This window comes from Amia ocellicauda, chromosome 18 (assembly GCF_036373705.1).
Source record: "Amia ocellicauda isolate fAmiCal2 chromosome 18, fAmiCal2.hap1, whole genome shotgun sequence".
Classification (NCBI taxonomy): domain Eukaryota; kingdom Metazoa; phylum Chordata; class Actinopteri; order Amiiformes; family Amiidae; genus Amia; species Amia ocellicauda.
In genome coordinates, this window is record NC_089867.1 from 16,306,347 (window position 1) to 16,324,827 (window position 18,481).

At 48.7% G+C, this 18,481-nt stretch overlaps 3 protein-coding genes across 3 annotated transcripts; 1 reads left to right on the plus strand and 2 right to left on the minus strand.

Moving 5' to 3' along the window:
• Nucleotides 1–1,095: 1,095 nt before the first annotated feature.
• tmco4 (transmembrane and coiled-coil domains 4) lies at nt 1,096–10,748 on the minus strand. Its single transcript, XM_066690908.1, has 14 exons — nt 10,597–10,748; nt 9,635–9,800; nt 9,257–9,431; nt 9,145–9,172; nt 8,877–9,006; nt 8,364–8,461; nt 7,857–8,000; nt 7,610–7,729; nt 7,283–7,447; nt 6,900–7,036; nt 6,676–6,760; nt 2,969–3,086; nt 2,749–2,866; nt 1,096–2,418 (listed from the first exon to the last, which is right to left on the minus strand). Exons 1-14 carry the CDS (start codon nt 10,637–10,639, stop codon nt 1,741–1,743), a joined length of 2,205 nt encoding a protein of 734 aa, XP_066547005.1. The 5' UTR covers nt 10,640–10,748; the 3' UTR covers nt 1,096–1,740.
• Nucleotides 10,749–12,041: 1,293 nt separating this feature from the next.
• LOC136714113 (E3 ubiquitin-protein ligase RNF186-like) lies at nt 12,042–12,647 on the minus strand. The gene has a single exon (XM_066691419.1). The coding sequence runs from the start codon at nt 12,645–12,647 to the stop codon at nt 12,042–12,044; it is 606 nt and encodes a 201-aa protein (XP_066547516.1).
• A 2,044-nt stretch (nt 12,648–14,691) lies between these two features.
• tmem88bl (transmembrane protein 88b-like) lies at nt 14,692–18,034 on the plus strand. Its single transcript, XM_066691237.1, has 3 exons — nt 14,692–15,009; nt 15,763–16,061; nt 17,273–18,034. The coding sequence occupies exons 2-3, from the start codon at nt 15,777–15,779 to the stop codon at nt 17,549–17,551; spliced, it is 564 nt and encodes a 187-aa protein (XP_066547334.1). The 5' UTR covers nt 14,692–15,009; nt 15,763–15,776; the 3' UTR covers nt 17,552–18,034.
• The last annotated feature ends 447 nt before the right edge of the window (nt 18,035–18,481 follow it).

An 18,481-nucleotide genomic window follows, 5' to 3' on the forward strand; every position in this document is an offset into this window, starting at 1 on the left:
GAGGAACCCGCTCACCGCCTCCCGTCGTGCAGCTCCTGGTCTGATCTGAGCTGCGTCAGCCATGTGAATAACAGGAAAATAAATAGGATGGTGCCATGTCATTATCTGGCCAGCAGGGGCATCTGTGGCATATACAAATAATACAGTGAAGATTGTTAGTCAATCCTGCTGTAATCTGTTTTACAAAATCTTTTATTTTATTCTAAAACACTGGGGGCAGAGGAGAAATCACAGTAAAACAACAGGTGTTCTAACAATTTATAAGTAAGAAGTAGCAAAATAACAGTTATATAAAATTATATGCAAAACTAAACAAAATTACAAGATGCTGAACAGCTCAGGAGAATAATCTGCTATATTACAGGTGCAGTCTGAATAGATGTGTCTTGAGTAATCGCCAGGAGGTCAGGGACTCTGCTGTCTTGATTTCAGTGGGAAGGTCGTTCCACCACTTAGGGGCCAGGGATGAAAAAGAGCGGCTCTGGAGGAAGGGGTGTGGAGAGGAGGCAAGGTTAATCTTCTGGTGCAGGAAAACCAGAGGTCTGGAGGGGATGTACAGAGAGATGAGGGTGTGAAGGTAGCTCAGTGCAGTCTGGTCGAGACAACAGTCGGTGAGGGTCAGAGTATTGAACTGGATGCGAGTCAAGATTGTGAGCCAGCGAAGGGAGCGGAGCAGTGGAGTAGTGTGTGTGAATCACCAGATATATAGGCTAGGCTGGAGCAGGTCGGGTAGTTGTTGCCAAGGAGAGAGTTGCAGTAGTCCAGGTGGGAGAGAACCAGGGACTACATGAGCAGCTGAGTCGAGAAGTCGGTGAGGAAGGGGCAGATATGTTCCTCAGGAAGAATCGGCAAGTGTGCGTCAGCGTGGAGATGTGCTGAGAGTAGGACAGAGCAGATCAAGGGTGACTCCTAGATTCTAAGTGGAGGGGAGAGTGTCGTAGATTCCAAGTGAATTGAAATGGAGAGATCAGCTGAAGGTGAGGAGGGAAAGAAGAGATCAGATTTAGACAGGTTGAGCTTGAGGTGGTGTGAGTGCATACAGGAGGAGATAGCAGACAGACAGGAAGTGATGCAAGAATAGACCAATATAAACCATCACAGAAAAATGTAACTTTCTTTATTAAAGTCTCCAGTCAGTTACACGTTAAATAATTTTACAGCAGACTATAAACCTGTTCAAAAAGCCAGTCCAGTTATAGAACATTGAGATGTTACAAAACACTGAGGTCTATTAGCTGATGCTCCGCTCTGATACAATATAAATGTTAGTTTTTTTAACAGATGTAAATTTTATTTGTTACAGTAACAAACAGTTCAATAGTTAGTCTTAGTCTTAGAGTTAATATGGGACACCTCCCACCCCTCTTTCTCTCTCAGTTCATAAAGACAGAATTACAGCAGTTCTGAGAGTACTGTGTGTGCTGTTGCTGTCTGCATACTGGCACAGCTGTTCGTCTTTGATACACACAATACTACACCACAGTCCACATACATGCGACACACGCAACACCGGGCTTGTGTCTGTGCAGCGCCTGTAGACTGACTGACACACAGTTTGCACACACTGACCCTTGCTGTGTTGTGCTGCTTGGCACAGGAAAGTCCAGTCTCTGTCCCGACCCGGCGTCCTGGACAATGGTGCTTCAGTGGGGTCCTGAGTTCTGAACCATCTGGAATGTGTCAGAGATACTTCCCCTCCACCTCTACAGCAGGGTGTTGTGGTTCTGCCCCTGGGGCTCCTCAGGAGTCATGTGCTGCCCCCTGCTGTCTGTGTGTGGTACAACATTCCTGGTGCGTGTGTACTGTAGTGCTGGCAGTGAGCTCCCCCCGGTGTGTGTCAGTGGTACTACAGCAAGTAAGCTCCCTTTGGGATGTGGGCTCTGTGGGCTCTATGGGCTCTGTGCTGCCGGGTGACAGCACTCCCTGCTGGTGAGTGTGTGGTGTGGTGTGGGTACACAGGTCCTGGTGGGGGCTAGTGTGCTCAGGTGTGCCCACAATGCTGCCCGATAGCAAAGGGAGAGTGGAATCCTCCTCATCCAGGCAGTCCAACAGGTCAGAAATGTCAGGGATGTCCCAGCCTCCCCCCCCGCACTCCAGGGCCTCCCCCTCGGTCTCTGTGATGGACAGCTGTCTCTGGACGGTCACACCACTTCTACCTGATCCGCAGTGAGACCCTGCCTCCACCTCAGATGCCCTGCCCACTCCAGATGCCCCCGCTGCTCCTCCAGTAACCCCGTCTTCTTGATCCCCCACAGCTGAGAGTCCCAGCTCATGCTGCTTGTGCTCCCCTGACTCCGTTGCAACAGGTCCTTGCAGCGGTGATTGGCTGTTGTTGGACCACGCCCCCACACGAGTGGCCACGCCCACTGCCACCAGGATCGTGTCCATCTGATGCATGTAGTCCAGGTGACCTTTGACCTAAAGGTCACACAGACAGATGTCACAGACACCGCTGGTGTGTGTGTGTGTGTGTGTAATACACAGGTTGACTGAATAGTGTCAGCATTTTGTGTGTATGTGTACTACATGCACATTAATGCTCCAGCATGTGTAGTACAATACAATGTTTGTTTATAGTTCAGTGTGTGTATTTATAATACAGTATTGTGTATTTACTGTACAGTGTTTTACAGTATAGTATGTACTTAGTATATTTACAATACATTGTGTGTAGTACATTATATTGTGTATTACAGTACAGTGTGTGTATACAACATTGCAGCTATACACTGTTTTTGTGTTACTCACCACAGAAGACAAATCTACATTAATCATGCGCCGGTCATCTAAGTTGATTGGCTGGAGCCCTGCGACGGACAGTCTGGCTGACGAACTGCGGTATACAAAGCCCAGGAGCCAGTCCCCCCTGATACACAGAACACTGTCACCACATTGACACACAGAAACACTGTCACCACACTGACATGCAGAAATACTGCACATTAACACCGTACCCTCCCCCTCTGACCTGCAGTAGCCGTTGATGATCCGGCCGGACACCACTCTGGTCAGTCGGCTCCACTCCCGCACAGAGCCTTCCACTGGTGCTCCCAGAAGTATAGCGTCTTCCACTATACCCTCGCAGCCTGCAGAGAGAGACAGAGAGACAGAGAGAAAGAGAGAGAGAGAGAGAGAGTCACTGAAAGTATGAGCTCCTAAAATTATTAAAATATATATTGTTTCTTGATGGAATAAAATACTAAAAATCAACAATATTACAATGAAGAATTTTTTAACACCCTCCACACAGAGATCAGCCATTTCCAGGCCCAGGGGAATGTGCTGCTCTGTGGGGACTTCAATGCCCGGACAGGCACCGAGCCCGACTGCATCGGCACACAGGGAAACAGCCACGTGTTCGGCCTGGCCCCTCTGTACCTCACCCCCACCACAACCCAGAGGAACAACCCCGTCGGGGCGGTGAACAAGAACGGGAGAGAGTTAGTGCATCTCTGCCAAGCCTTGGGCCTGTACATCCTTAATGGCAGGATCAGAGGGGACTCTTTAGGGAGGTTCACGTATTGCTCAGCTCTTGGGACTAGTGTAGTCGACTACGCCCTCACTGACATGGACCCCTCCTTCATCAGTGCATTCACTTTCAGGCAGCAAACCCCCCTGTCAGACCACAACCAAATCACAGTGTTCCTGAAAAGTCAGGCCAGCAACACACAGACACAGCCCAGTAAGCTGTACAACCTTAATCAAACATACAGATGGGCTCCAAACAGCACAGAGGAATTTAACAAAGCAATCAGTTCTACAGAAATAGCAGACATCATCAACACTTTCCTCAGCTCACAGTACCAGCCTGACGTGGCAGGACTAAATCTGGCCATAAATGATATCAATCAAATATATCAAATTGCAGCCACAATGGCAAATCTTAAAAAAACAAAGAAAAAGACCAACCAGAATCACACACACATACAGACATGGTTTGATGATGAGTGTAAATCAATACGAACAAATTTAAGGCACCTATCCAATCAAAGACATCATCAACCACAAGACACAGAACTACGCCAGCAGTACTGTGAGACCCTAAAACACTACAAACACACCCTTAAAAATAAAAAACAGAAACACACAAACAAAACACTCACAGACATAGAGAAATCTGTTGACCAAAACCAGTTCTGGGAAATGTGGAACAATTTAAATTCAACAAAACAACAAGAATTGGCAATACAAAACGGAACCATTTGGAAAAAATACTTTGAAAACCTTTATAAAGATATCCAACAAAATGATCTGACACACAAACAAATTGAAACCAGGGAAAAACTGAAATTACTCGAACAATCAATTAAAAATAATCAAAACCCAATTGACTCTCCAATCACCCTACAGGAACTATCTAAAAAGCTACAGGCACTTCCACCCAGAAAAGCCTGCGGCCCGGACAGCATCAGCACTGAGATGCTCAAACACAGCAGCACACAACTGCAGGAGGATGTGCTTAAATTGTTCAACATGGTCCTCAGTACTGGTTACTTCCCTGACATCTGGAACCAGGGGCTGATCACCCCAATCTATAAGAGTGGAGACAAATTCGACCCTAAAAACTACCGGGGCATCTGTGTGAGCAGTAACCTGGGGAAGGTGTTCTGCAGTATCATCAACGCCCAGATACTGGCCTTCCTTACCGAGCACAGTGTCCTGAGTAAGAGTCAGATTGGCTTCCTCCCAAATCACCGCACTACAGATCATATTTACACTCTACACACCCTCATAGACAAACACGTCCACCAAAAAAGTAAAGGCAAAATCTTTGCCTGTTTCATTGATTTCAAAAAGGCATTCGACTCCATTTGGCACGAGGGACTTTATTACAGAATTCTTCAAAGCGGTGTAGGGGGTAAAGTCTATGATATTATAAAATCAATGTACACCGAAAACAAATGTGCAGTAAAAATTGGCAACAAAAGAACAGAATTCTTCACTCAGGGGCGGGGAGTGAGGCAGGGCTGCAGTCTGAGCCCAACACTGTTCAACATCTACATCAATGAGTTGGCAACGGTGTTGGAGCAGTCTGATGCCCCTGGCCTCACCCTAAATGACACAGAAGTCAAATTCCTGCTCTATGCAGATGACCTAGTCTTGCTGTCGCCCACAGAGCAAGGGCTTCAGCAAAACCTGGCACTACTAGAGCAGTACTGTCAGTCCTGGGCCCTGGCAGTAAACATGAAGAAGACAAAGATCATGATTTTCCAAAAAAAGGCCAGACCTCAGGGAAACAAATACCACTTCACGCTAGATAACACTACCCTAGAACACACCTCACACTACACCTACCTGGGCCTGACTATTAGTGCGTCAGGGGGCTTTAACCTGGCAGTGAAGACGCTCAAAGACAAAGCAAGAAGAGCATTCTATGCAATCAGAAGAAGATTCTATAAAATTAATATTCCAGTCAAAATCTGGCTAAAACTAATTGACAGTGTGATCCAGCCCATTGCGCTGTACGGTAGTGAAGTATGGGGTCCACTAAGTCAACAGGACTACACTAGGTGGGACAAACATCTAATAGAGACCCTGCATGCTGAACTCTATAAAAACATACTGCAGGTGCACAGGAACACACCAAACCACGCATGCAGGGCAGAATTAGGCCGCTTCCCAACCCTCATTAATATAAAGAAAAGAGCACAGAAATTCTGGATGCACCTGAAGAAAAGTGAGTCAGACTCACTCCAGTACAAGGCCCTCCAAACCCAAGAGCTCAGCCCTGAAAAGAGTCCCCTGAGTCAGCTGGCCCTGAAGCTCACGGCACTGACCCCCGCTAATACTGCGAACAGAGACCAGCTTCAGGTCAGCACTGCTTACCTGCCCCCAATTAGAGTCAACCAAATCATAAAAATAACCAAAACCTCCTATCTGGAACATTGGAACAATGAAACCAAATCCCAAAGTAAACTGGACTGCTATCGGGCCCTAAACAAAGAATACACCCTGGCAGAGTCTCTCTTCACTGTCAGAGATACGAAGCAGAGACAGATCCTGACCAAGTACAGGCTCAGTGACCACAGCCTGGCCATAGAGACGGGCCGACACAGGCAGAGCTGGCTGCCCAGAGAGGAGCGGCGCTGTGGTCACTGCGAGACAGGAGAGGTCGAGACAGAGATGCACTTCCTCCTCCACTGCAATAAATATGCCAAATTAAGGGACACATTCTTTAATAAATTCATAAATATTACAAAATCATTCTCTGAATTGATAAATGAAAAAAAAATAGCTATCCTCCTGGGGGAGGGACATACAGCCCCCCTGGTCGCCCAATATGTAGCCGCCTGCCACAGCCTGAGGGGCTCACTGTGAAAACATACATGAGCACCAGCAACCTGATAACTATAAATAAAGTAAATGTACATGTCTATTAAGATTTTATTTATAAATTATAATGTTACTGTTTCTTTTTTTTTTTCTTACCTTTTATTATTTTTCAATGTATGTATATAATATCAACTGCTTTGGCAACACTACGAAACTGTTTGTCATGCCAATAAAGCACCCTTGAATTGAATTGAATTGAATTGAGAGGAAGGGGGAGATGGAGAAAGTGGGAGAGAGGGATAGAATTATTGAACTTAATTCTCAGACCAGATAAGGGTGGTACCTGTGTCAGGTGTGAGTGTACCTCTGTCAGGTGTGAGTGTTCTTGTTTCAGGTGTGTACCTGTCTCTTTGGCAAGCTCCTGCAGGCAGAAGTAGATGACCCGTGCCCCCAGACTGAAGCCAATCAGACTGACCGGCCGCCGTCCCTGAAAACAGACAGACAGAGAGGGAGACAGACAGACATAGAGAGAGAGGGAGGGAACCAGCAGCTCAGTACCTGTATCAGGTGAGTGTGAGGCAGTGTATGTGTCAGTGCACTCAGGTGTGTGGAGGTGTCAGTCGTACCTGCTGCCGACTCCTCAGTACCTGCGCCAGGTGTTTCCCCACCTCTGCAGAGCGGCTCAGACATACCCCCCACGGGTTGTCAATCACACTGGCCACAGCCAGTAGGGAGGCGGGCCACATCAGCGCAGTCATGATCCCTGGCCAATCACAGCACAGAACAGACAACAATCAACCAAAAACCAACCGAAGAGGCCAATCACAGGCCAAAAGAAACAAGACCCTGAAAAAGGTAAACACGGGGGAAGAGAAGCACTGACCAAACCACAGAGCATACACAAGTACTGGGGAATCACAATACAGTACAGACAAATACTAACCAATCAGGGGCCACACATGAGACATACACAGTGACAACAGAGACACACACACACAGAACCCCCTACCTGACAGCACTGTGTATTTCAATGCTTCCTGAGCCATCATGCTGACCAACCCGTCCAGGAGGGAGCCCAGCGCACTGCCCAGAGCCAACAGATACTTGGACTCCCAGCACAGGCAGTACTGCTCCCCGGACAGAGCCAGTGTTGCCCATGGCACCTGGAACGAACCTGCAGAGAGAGAGAGAGAGAGAGAGAGAGAGAGAGAGAAGCAGAGATGGAAAGAGAGAGAGAGAGAGAGAGAGAGAGAGAGAGAGTGAGTGAGTATCAGTGTGTTAGTGCCAGTGCCAATATGTCAGTGCCAGTATGTCAGTGCCAGAGTTCCAGTCTCACTGTATTTGCCAGGGCACAGCCAGCCAGTCACTGCGATAGTCAGGTGGAGGCATCTCCCTGCACTGAGTGGCAGGAACTCAAACTGCTCAATCGCCCCCACGCGCTTACTCATCTTATACCCTGTGAGAGGGGGTGGGGGATTGGGAGAAAGAGAGAGAGAGAGAGAGAGAGGGGGGAGAGTGCATTAGTCAGTGTGACAAAGTCCTGTAAATCCAGTCTCCAGGAGCGCAGTGATTGGGCAACTCACCGGTGAGCCCCGCCCCTGCAGCCCCAAACAGTGATGTCATGATGGCAATTCCTGTAACGGAGCCCAGAACTGCTGCCCCCCCCGCGCCCAGCACGGCACCCGCCCCTGCAGCCAACAGCGGCGCTGCCAGTCCCCCTGTCACACCTGAGAGAGAGAGAAAGAGAGAGAGAGAGAGAGATTAGATTTTATATTTGTATTATTTGTAAAGCTTTTTAACTTTTACGCCGTTATTGTATTTAATTTCAGTATACGTAATTGCTTTGGCGATACTTGTATGTAAACATTTCATGCCAATAATGCTTGTTTTGAATTTGAATTTGAATTTGAGATTAGAATATATAGAGACAGTACTATATTTATTGTTTCCCATTGCCTGTTCCTGTCTGTCAATGCTTTGGCAACACTGATGCTACTTGGATTTTTATTTGAATTTGCATTGAGAGAAAGGGAGAGGGAGATAATGAATTTGCATTTGCAAAACACATTGACACATTTCTCTGTACTAACCAATCACAGTGCCCCCACCCACAGTGGCTAGGCCAATCAGGAGATAGCGACGCCATTTCCTGCCCCTCTCCTTCCTGCGCCGTCGACACTCCTCCTCCCTGAGAGAGAGAGGGAGAGAGTTTTAAGTTCTGTCAAATGTATTGTTATTGTGTAAACTGCTACACAGGACTGGATTGTATTGGATTGCACTGGACTGGACAGCACTGTACTGGGCTGGACTAGATGGTACTCTTACTGCTCTGGCAACACTTCAAGTAATGAAAATGGGCCAATAAAACACATTTTAATACGATACAGAAAGATTAATATACACTGCACACAGAGAATGGCAGGGAGACAGGGAGAGGGGCAAACAGAAGGGAGCTATACTTACTGCAGTATCCAGTCCTGATTGAGAGCAGAGAAACAGAGACACCGAGTCACTGATAATACACACACTGACACACTGACTTATTGACACACTGGCTCACTGACACACACTCTGCCCCCGCCCTCCTTCCATCCCTCACTCACTCAGTCTCTTCTCCTCCCTCTCTCAGTCTCTCCCCCAGCGTCTCCTCACACTCCTCCAGCTGCTGTGGTGACACCCTGAGTAGGCATCTGATGTGCTGGACCAGAACCCGGGATCGAGCATCATAGAACCCTGAGAGAGAGAGGAATGGGGGAGGGAGGGAGGGTTGGGAGAGATGGAAGAGACGTAGGTCATAAAAATGCATACACACAAACAAACAAACGAACAAACAAATAAATAAGAAAGTGAGTAGGAAGTGAGTTTGCTCACCGTCCTTCACAGAGAATGACACCAGGTCCTGGAACAGAGTAGGAGAAAGGAGGTATTCAGCTGCGCACATAATTGGATAATTTGATAATTGGTTAATTGGCACTGTGGGTACCTGTGTGAGGATTTGAGCGCCCCCCTGCAGCAGTGGCTCCCTCTGCAGAATGGACAGGAATGTGTCGGCGCCCTCCCACCCCAGTCCCACCGCAAACGCCTCCATCACTGGCAGCACACTGTCACTGAGGCCCAGCCAGCTCACCAGAGAGCATACAGTGTGACTGCGGAACTGCCTGAAACACAAACACACTGTAATGCACACACATACATTGTAACAAGCACAAACAGTAAGACACACACAAACACTCTGTAACACAACACAAATACACTGACTGGAACACACACACACTACAGAGCAGTCCATTCCAGTCAGTGACTATCAGTCCAGTCCAGTCAGTGACTATCAGTCCAGTGCAGTCCAGTCAGTATCCCTGACCTGTGCTCATCTCCAGGGAAGAGCTGCCCCAGAGCCCCACCGCACAGTGCTGCATACGCAAAGCGACCTGGCTCACTGAGCAGCCGCCCAATCACAGCCTCGGAGAGCCCCGTGACACACCCACTCTCTGCTGGAGTTCCCTCTCCAGTCACACCAACAGCAGCACCTGACAGAGAGAGAGAGAGAGAGAGAGAGATAAGAGGGAGAGACATTGATATGGAATGTAGAGTGTGATTCAGTACGAATACCATGCACATATCACAGCCCTAGAACATTACAGTAGAATATATTACAATACCCTACAGTACAGTACAATACTCTAGTACAGTACAGTACAATACAATATAGTAAAGTATGATCCTAGGCTTTCACATAGACATACACAAATGATGTCTCTGGTCCCCTGTGGCAGTGTGATATGCACTGCGATGGTCGTAACTGTACACTGTACTGTACAAATACACACAGATATGCATCGTTATAATCAAAAAAATATATAATAGGAACAGCTAATTATAATATTGCTAACACCAAATGCACATACAGTGTTTGTATAGGAAAAAAGTGAGAATGTTTTGAATTCCGTTTAAGAGTATTTAAATAAACACATCATTTGATTTGATCAATGACATATGGATTGCCTCGATAGATGCCACTTCGCCTGCAAAGTCGGAGAGCAGTGCATGTCGGGAGAGGACGCAGTCCCTGCTGTCACTGCAGCGTCGCGACTTTGACTTTGACCCGAGCAAGAGAGGGGGAGAGGGGGAGGTGCAGAAGGATTGAGAGAGAGAGAGAGAGAGAGAGAGAGAGAGAGAGATGTTGACAGGCAATGCAGAGTGTGATCCGGTACAATATGGTACTGAATACACAGCCCTACAGTCCAGTCCAGTGCAGGCGTTTCTTCAGGAACTCGGAGAGATGTCCATATCTGACAGAGAAAGCTGCCAGCCCGCCCCCTGTACCTGCACCGCCGGCCTGCTCATCTGGTTCTCCGGCCCGGTCCATTCAGCCCGGCGGCGGTTCCGACTCGATGTCCTGGACTTGGCGTTAGACTCTCAGAAACTCCCCACAACTTTCAACAATCGCTACTCAGCTGTCAATCAGTGCTGCCTGGCCCCGCCTCTCCCCGCTGCGTGGATAGAGCGCTTGCGTGGACGTCACTACCCTGCGCCGTCTCTCACAGGACACGCACGGCGGGGTTAATGATAAACCCACTGAGGGACACGTCTACGTTGGTTGTAGTTTAACCCTAATTCTGGGCAGAAGTGTGTCGGTTAGCTACTCGCGATATTTTAATAGGTTATAAATCAATAATGTACGATGTTTTCGGGTGGAAAAGCACAAGCAACATCAAATGTATGAGGCAAGGATTACTGTTGGAAGGTTGATGTGTCTAAAGTAAAGCTGTGGAAGGAGTAACATTATCTAAACGTAATAATCATAATTTGAAGTGCTTTTTGCACAATATATTCTCGAATATCTATTATTTTGTATGGTATTAATCAGGGTTATCATCAGTGATAGGTTGTAGATTAGTGTATGTAGTAGTAGTAGTAGTATGAAAAAGCAGGTATTTAAGACCAATAATGTCTGCTACACTGCACTTCACTACAGTATATTATACAACCTTGCACTAAACTACAGTACTACACTATATTACGCTGCACTGCATTATACAACACCACAGAACTACAAAACCAAATTACTCTTTGTACAACTGAACTGATAATGCAGTGGAAAGAGCCTCCAAGAATAACGATGCCATTTCAACCAGATCATCCATTTAATGTGTAAATAAAAGTCCAATGAGGAAAAGACAGAAAAAATGTGGTACAGGACAGACAGAAACTGTGTGTCTCATTGTCTCTGTGTGTATGTCTCTCTCTCTCTGTCTCTGTATGGTTCTGTATTTTTTTAAACACAGGAACTAGTGCAGCAGGACCCTGGTTCAGGCACCCTCCACAGTGACTCAGTGTTGTTGCTCAGTTAGGCTGGTCCAGGATTGCATGTCTGACGAGACAGCACAGCTCTGGGCTCAGCCTGATGGGGATGCCATCCTACAGCCTATGCAGCATGCTGTCTCAGAGCACCACATCCTCCCAGTGCAGCTGGCACCTGGGAGTGTCCTAGTGTTTACACAATACACATAATACACACAAAACGGTATAAACCCCTGTATAGCCTGCCCCCCACCCCGTGCACCACATACACACACTCTTCAGGAGACAATACAGCAGAGCATAAGACAGAGCAAGTCACAGTACGGTTCTGTACATCATAGTAAAGTACAGTGAATACAGTAATTACCATAAGTCATAGTAAAGTAATATTGCTGTGATTGTCAATATAGGCTGCCAGTCAGTGCCAGTCAGTGTGCCAGTCTGTGCCCCCGGCGGTGTGTCAGGGTCTATGGGAGTGTGTCCAGCTGTGTGCTAGGCTGTGTGTCCGCCTGGCAGTGCCGCAATGTGTGCAGCAGCAGCAGCAGGATGACGAGGGCACTGAGCAGGGCCAGGGCGGCCAGGGCTGGCAGTGCTGGGGGGGGCAAGCCGGCAAGCAGCAGCAGCAGTATGAGCAGTAGGAAGAGGAACAGCAGCAGCAGCAGCCTGCGAGATGCAAGCGTGTTCCCATCAGCCACTGCTTCCTCCCCTCTATCCCCTCCTCCCTCTGTTCCTCGCTCCCCACCATCCTCTCTCTCTCCTTCTACTCCCTCTATCCCTCTCTCAGTATCTTCCTGCCCAACTCCTTCTATCCATCTCTCTCTCTGCTCAAGGAGTCCAGGGGGGTCGGGCAGCAGGGCAATGATGCCCCCTGGAACAGGGCAGACCCTGCGGCACAGAGGGCAGCACAACCCTGCGCCCCCCAGGAGCACACTCAGGCACAGCCCACAGAAGGAGTGTCCACAGCACAGCTGCTTGGGCTGCCGCCAGCCCACCTGCTCGAACACACACAGGCACACAGGGCACTCTGCTGCCTGGGGGTCTGGGGGGGGCACATCTAATGTCTGTGTCTGCATCTCTGAGAGATTCTCTCTCCCCCCACTTTTTCTCTTCTCCTTCACTGTGTCTTGTTGGCTCCTCTTCCTCTCTCAGCTCCACAGGGCCCAGTCTGCAGTGAATCCCAGTGAGTATAGCCCAGTACAGCCCAGCACAGTCCAGCACAGTCCATTACAGATGAGTACAATGTTGTGTTATCCAGCACAGCCCAGGACAGCCCAGTACAGTCCAATACAATGTTATCCAGCACAGCCCAGAACAGTCCAGTACAGTATTATCCAGTGCTGTTTAGTGTGATGGAGGATTGTCCGCAGGGTCCAGCAGTTCTCTCTCTCTCTCTCTCTCTCTCTCCACTGTCTCCCTTTGTGTTTGATGTCTCTCAGAGGTCCCAGAAGACAGCTCCCTCTCTCTGTCGTTCTCCCTCTCGGTCCCCCTTTCCCTTTCTCTTTGTCTCTCTCCTTCCTCTTTCTCTAGTGGTTGTTGAAGGCGCCGGGGGCGGTGTTAATGAGTAACACAGTGACTCTGTGGCCGTTATCTCTGCAATGTTGACACTGGGATGGAGGAACACCCAGACCCCTCTGGTAATTACTCCTTCCTTCCAGTATTTACCCCTCCCCCTCCAATCACACACTCATGGAGTCAGAAAGGTACTGTTATCAGAGAGGAGTCTGGTGAGTCAGTTGTGCCCTGCTGTACTGAACTGATCTGTGCTGGGTTTTACTTATGCCACTGCTTTCAAAACGCTGAAACTCATATATCATGCTCGCCAGTGACTGAGATATTGGGTTTCAATAGACCGTATTTCTCTCTCCCTCTCCTGACCACGCTGTGGTACTTCAGGGGGTAATATGCAACTATTGGCCATCATTCTCAGATCTCACCACTAGGAGGCAGTGTAGCACTATCGCTGACACAAGTTTTGTTGCACTGCAGGCCAGTTCAGTAATATGAAGTTCAGCTGGGAGAGAAAAACAGAGCACCAGGACCACTGATTGATACTTCCCTCTCTCTTCTCCCTCTCACTCTATTTATATTCTCCCCTGCATTGACTGTCAGTCACTCCCTTCCTCTCTCTCTCTCTCTCTCTCTCCCTTCCTCTCTCTCTCTCTCTCTCTCTCTCTCTCTCTCTCTCTCTCTCTCAGCAATGTGAATTCAAATCAAAAATTTAAAAGCTTTTATTGGCAGCACAGCATTAGTTATTTTGCTAAAACACTTAAGAACACATTAAATACTTAAGCACACATTTAATGCCAGATAAAGCTCTCTGTCTCATTTAAATTAAATTAAATTAAATTTAAAAAAGGCTTCTAGGCGTGACTAATTGACATCAGTGTTGCCAAAGTATTGACGGACGTCCAGTGCTCAGGAACAGGACAATGGGAACTGTAAATACGGGAATTATGGATTTAACATTTACAGATTTTTTCTGGGACATTTTACAGACATATCTCTCTCTCTCTCTCTCTCTCTCTCTCTCTCTCTCTCTCTCTCTCTCAGACTGCTCTCTGTCCCAGTTTCCTGCTAGGTGTCTGTTCACAGACACAGTTTCCCTCATTAGGAGGACTCAATTAGCAATCAGCTTCATCCCTGAGACACACTCCTCTGTCACAGAGTGACCCTCACCCCCTCCCTCTCTCCTCATTTTCAGCTCTCTCTCTCCCCCTTTATCTCGTTATCTCCACCTACACCCGTTGTGACACAAAGAAAAGAGGATAAATGATAGAGAGAGAGGAAGAAAGGGAGAGAGGGTGAGGGAGGGGTTACTGAAGAGACAAGAAGAAGGAAAACAATTTTACAAAGAGAAAAGTGAGAGAGTGGGGGGGTATGGGCTGTGAAGTGGGAGGTTTTATATATTCATGTATTGTTTGTTGAATTCATTTCTGTATATTAAATTGTTTGTACACTTCTTGTGTTGTAAACGCTTTGGAAACAACACAGATAATTTGAATTGCTTCTGCTCAACCGGTGCTCCCCTCCACCCCCCCCCCTCTCTCTCTCTCTCTCTCTCTCTCTCTCTCTCTCTCTCTCTCTCTCTCTTCACACTCCTGCCGTGTGTACAGTAACCAATAAAGCGACCTGCGACTGTCAGCAGTGCGCTTCCCCCCCTCTCTGTTCGGGCCGGTGCCGCTCCGGTCCAGCTGCAAAACAGCTTGAAAGAGGGACAGTTAGTTTCAGCCACTCCAGTTCGAGCAGGGCATCTGTCCGCCCGAGCCAGTGCTGACGGATCGGTACCGGGACCAGCGCTCCCAACTCCGTCGAATCCAGATCCTCGACTGATCCCCTAACGGGCCAGTACTGATACACAGCAGCCTCGGTAGACGGGGATTTCATCGCAGCGCAGGCATCCCTGCAGCCGGACCTGTCTTACTGGACCGAGAGTCGGTGAGTCTTGGGTCGCCCGTGTGCATCGCTGACCTGGGGGCGCAGACTGGCAGACACAAGGAGGAAGAGCCGGGTCGCCGCTGCTGCGTTTCTGCGGGAGCTCGGCCGGCCGAGGGGGGCAAATTATTTAATTTGCAGCAACGAGATCTGAGCGGCCGCGGGCGGGCTGGGACGGTGCATCGATAAATGCTATTGATCCACAGGGCAATGCGTGGCACATACAGAGAGAGAGATAATCTTCATAATCATACTCATAAATAATCGTATTTTTTATTATTAATAGTAGTAGTAGCAACAATAGCAGTAATCAAAGTTTGAACATTAATTAGTAGGCGATTATTTTTGTGAGTGTGTGTGTTGGTGTCATGGCACCAAAGTGTGTTTGTGTATGCTTATGTGTTACTGTGTCAGAGTGTGTGTAATTGTGTATATGTGTGTGTGTGAGAGAGAGAGCCCTTTATTTAAGCTCTTGTCTCTCTCTATCCCTCCCTCTCTTTATCCTTTAATATCTCTACCTCAATCATTTTCCCTCTCTCTCTCTCTTTAATGAACAAACATAAAACACCTGTAATGCACAGCCTGCAGCACTGACTGTACCTCCACTACCTCCACACGGTGACATATAGTGAGCCAGCCCTCCCTCTCTCCCTTTCGGATATGCTGTCAGTCTGTCTGTGAGCTGTTTGAAACGCTGCTATACTAATGCTATCACCCACTCCCCGTTTTTCCTCTCCCTGCCTCCCTCTCCCCCAGGTGACACCGCAGTGATGTGTGACTCTCAATGGGAGTGTGATGGTGACAGTGGGGCAGAGGGCGAGCAGAGCAGTGCACGGGCATGGCTGCTACCCCCCCCGCCGGCGTACAGGCTGGGCTCCCCGGGGCTCCCACGTGCGCGCCGGGGGAGGGTGGCGTGCTTGGTGTGGGGGGCAGGGCTGGTGCTGCTGAACGGGCTGGTGTGTGTGGGCGGGCTGGTGCTCCTGGGTGTCGTGTTCTCTCTTGTCCTGCTGCCCGCTGCCGCCCTGCTGACCATCGGCTTCCAGTGCCACTCACGGGTGAGTGCCACACGCCTCAAAACACACACACACACTCACTCACTCACTCTCACACAGAGCCGTCCAGTCCTGATCTGTCAGTGTTGACTCTCCAGAATTATTGTGCTTGATAATGAGTCTGACAACAAACTGGGAGACAAAAGGAGGGGGGGTGGAGAAAGAAGGAGACTTTTAATCATACTTAATAACAATTAAGAAAAGGAACAATACCCAGAAAAGGGAGAGAAAGGGAGGGAGAGAGACAACACTGTCTCTCCTGTCTTCCTCTTCCCTTGCTCTTACCCTCCTTCACTTCTCTCCTCTCCTTATTCTCTCTCTCTTCCAGTCTCTCCCCTCCCCCCCATCTCGCTAGTTTTTCTTCATCGGCTCTTGTTGAATAAATCACAGTGCTGGAGCCCTCCATCTTTCAGAGGGAGACTGAGCGAGAAAGAGAGAGGTGTTTAAAAGTTCACTTTATCCCAGAGGCAATGGAGAGATGGAGAGATGGAGGCAGGAGAAGAGTGGGGGAGTGAATTGCTTGTGACAATGGACACTCACAGCTCACCACCCTACACATTCCTGGAGAGTCAATGGCGTTGGCGATAAAGGACAGAGGTCTGCAGGGTCACACAAACTCAATGACTGACTGACTGACTGACACACTGCCAGCCTGACTCTCAGACAGTGTGGCTGTGAAAGTGTTAATGTAAACATTGTGCTGGTGAAGGGGCTCAGCGCTCTGCTGTACTAACTCCTCCCCCTTTGGGACAGCTCTGACAGGTGATTGACAGCTGGGCTGTGAGGGAAGTCTGGGACAGGCAGTCACAGTCTGGTACACACTGACACACACACATACACACTGACACTCTTACACTCACTCCCCCTATTACCTCATCTCTCCATCACAATCCTCTCTTACTGTCTCACCCTCTATTCCTCCTTCTCCCTCCCTCTCTCCCTCTCCCCTCTCTCTCACTGTGTGTTCAGTGTGTCTGGCAGCCCATCCATACCCCTCCCCCTCCCTCTCTCGCTCCATAAATCTGCTCTCTTCCTCTTTCTGTCCTCTCCCCCTTTCGCTCTTTTTCTCTCTCAGGTGTTTAACTCTATTAGAGTAACTAACCCTCTTTATCTCCTACTTTCCCTCTATCTCCCTTCTTCTCCTTTTCGCTGCCTCTGGCCCCCTATCCCCCCTCTCTCTCTCTCTCCCTCTTCTCCCCTCACCCCTCTCTCAGGTACTGCACTCTCAACAGCAGTACTGTGTGTCTCTGCTAGATGATAACTCCTCCTCCGCGCTCATCATCCTGGGTTTCGTGATGATGTCACCACTCCTCGTGGTCGCCATGGTCATCTATTGCAGCCTGGCTCGGCGGCTCCGCCTCTTCCGTCTGTTCCAGCCCTGTGCACGTGCTCTGTACAGCGGGGGGAGCTGGCGCGGGTGCGAGGAGTATGGGGGAGGTGGAGGCTGCTTGCAGGGGGAGAGGGGAGGCAGCTCTGTCAAGGCCTGGGTCTGACTGAACACACTGAGCACACTGAACACACTCTGTCACTAACTGTCTCACTCTCCCTGTGCTCTGTCAAATTCAAATTAAAAATTAGCTTTATTGGCATGACAAGTTTACAGATACATGTCTCTCTCTCTCTCTCTCTCTCTCTCTCTCTCTCTCTCTCTCTCATTGCTGTGAGTGAGTGACACAGTGACAGTGATCCATGCTGTTGTCCCTCAGTGAGAGACAGACAGTGTGTTGCTCAGTGTGGAGTGCCGTGTGCAGCTCATTGTGCAGCACAGTGTGTAGCTGGGTGTGTAGCAGAGTGTGTTGACTAGCACAGCACTATACAGACCCCAGGGGGCACAGTGAGGGTGTGTTGCTGTGGGGTATGTTACTGTGTGTGGGGTTGTGTAGCACAGAGTGCGAACAGTTCTGTGTGGACTGTCTTTGTGTCTCTATGCATCTGTGTTTGTGTAGCTGAGGTCATTAAAGAGCTGCTCTACGACACACACTGAGAGTCTGAGGTCTGTTAATCACATACATCACTGCCCCCTGGTGTGGGTGTGTGTGAGAGAGAGTGTGTGTGTATGTGAGTGGCAGTGTGCTAACAGCTGTCTCTGAGCTGATAGAATAATTGCTATTCAGAACAGACAGCAGCATCACAGACTTTGGACCTCATAGACCTCGCTAGACCTCGTTAAATCTCATTAGCAGCCAATTAGTCACCCACATCGGTCCTTCACTTCCTGTCTGACTCTACGGCTCAAGCAAGGAGCAGCACCCTCACACAAACACACACATCATTCACACTCACTCTCACAGTAAGTGTGTGTGTGTGATTGTCACTGTCCCACTTCGCAGCTCAGACACTCAGACACGTCCACTCCATCCATCTGTTACTGTGGCAACCCGGGGGGTCTCTATGGCAACCATATGAAAAGGTATCTAAACAGT

Bases quoted from the DNA above. Each gene is read 5' to 3' on its own strand.
- tmco4 (XM_066690908.1), bottom strand. From the start codon at position 10,639: ATGGACCGGGCCGGAGAACCAGATGAGCAGGCCGGCGGTGCAG. The intron at 8,001-8,363 runs GTTAGTACAGAG...TCTCTCTCTCAG, and splicing joins GGGTGGGGGCACTGTGATTG to GTGTGACAGGGGGACTGGCA. The intron at 7,037-7,282 runs GTAGGGGGTTCT...GTGATTGGCCAG, and splicing joins GAAATACACAGTGCTGTCAG to GGATCATGACTGCGCTGATG.
- LOC136714113 (XM_066691419.1), bottom strand. From the start codon at position 12,647: ATGCAGACACAGACATTAGATGTGCCCCCCCCAGACCCCCAGGCAGCA.
- tmem88bl (XM_066691237.1), top strand. From the start codon at position 15,777: ATGTGTGACTCTCAATGGGAGTGTGATGGTGACAGTGGGGCAGAGGGC. The intron at 16,062-17,272 runs GTGAGTGCCACA...CCCCTCTCTCAG, and splicing joins GCTTCCAGTGCCACTCACGG to GTACTGCACTCTCAACAGCA.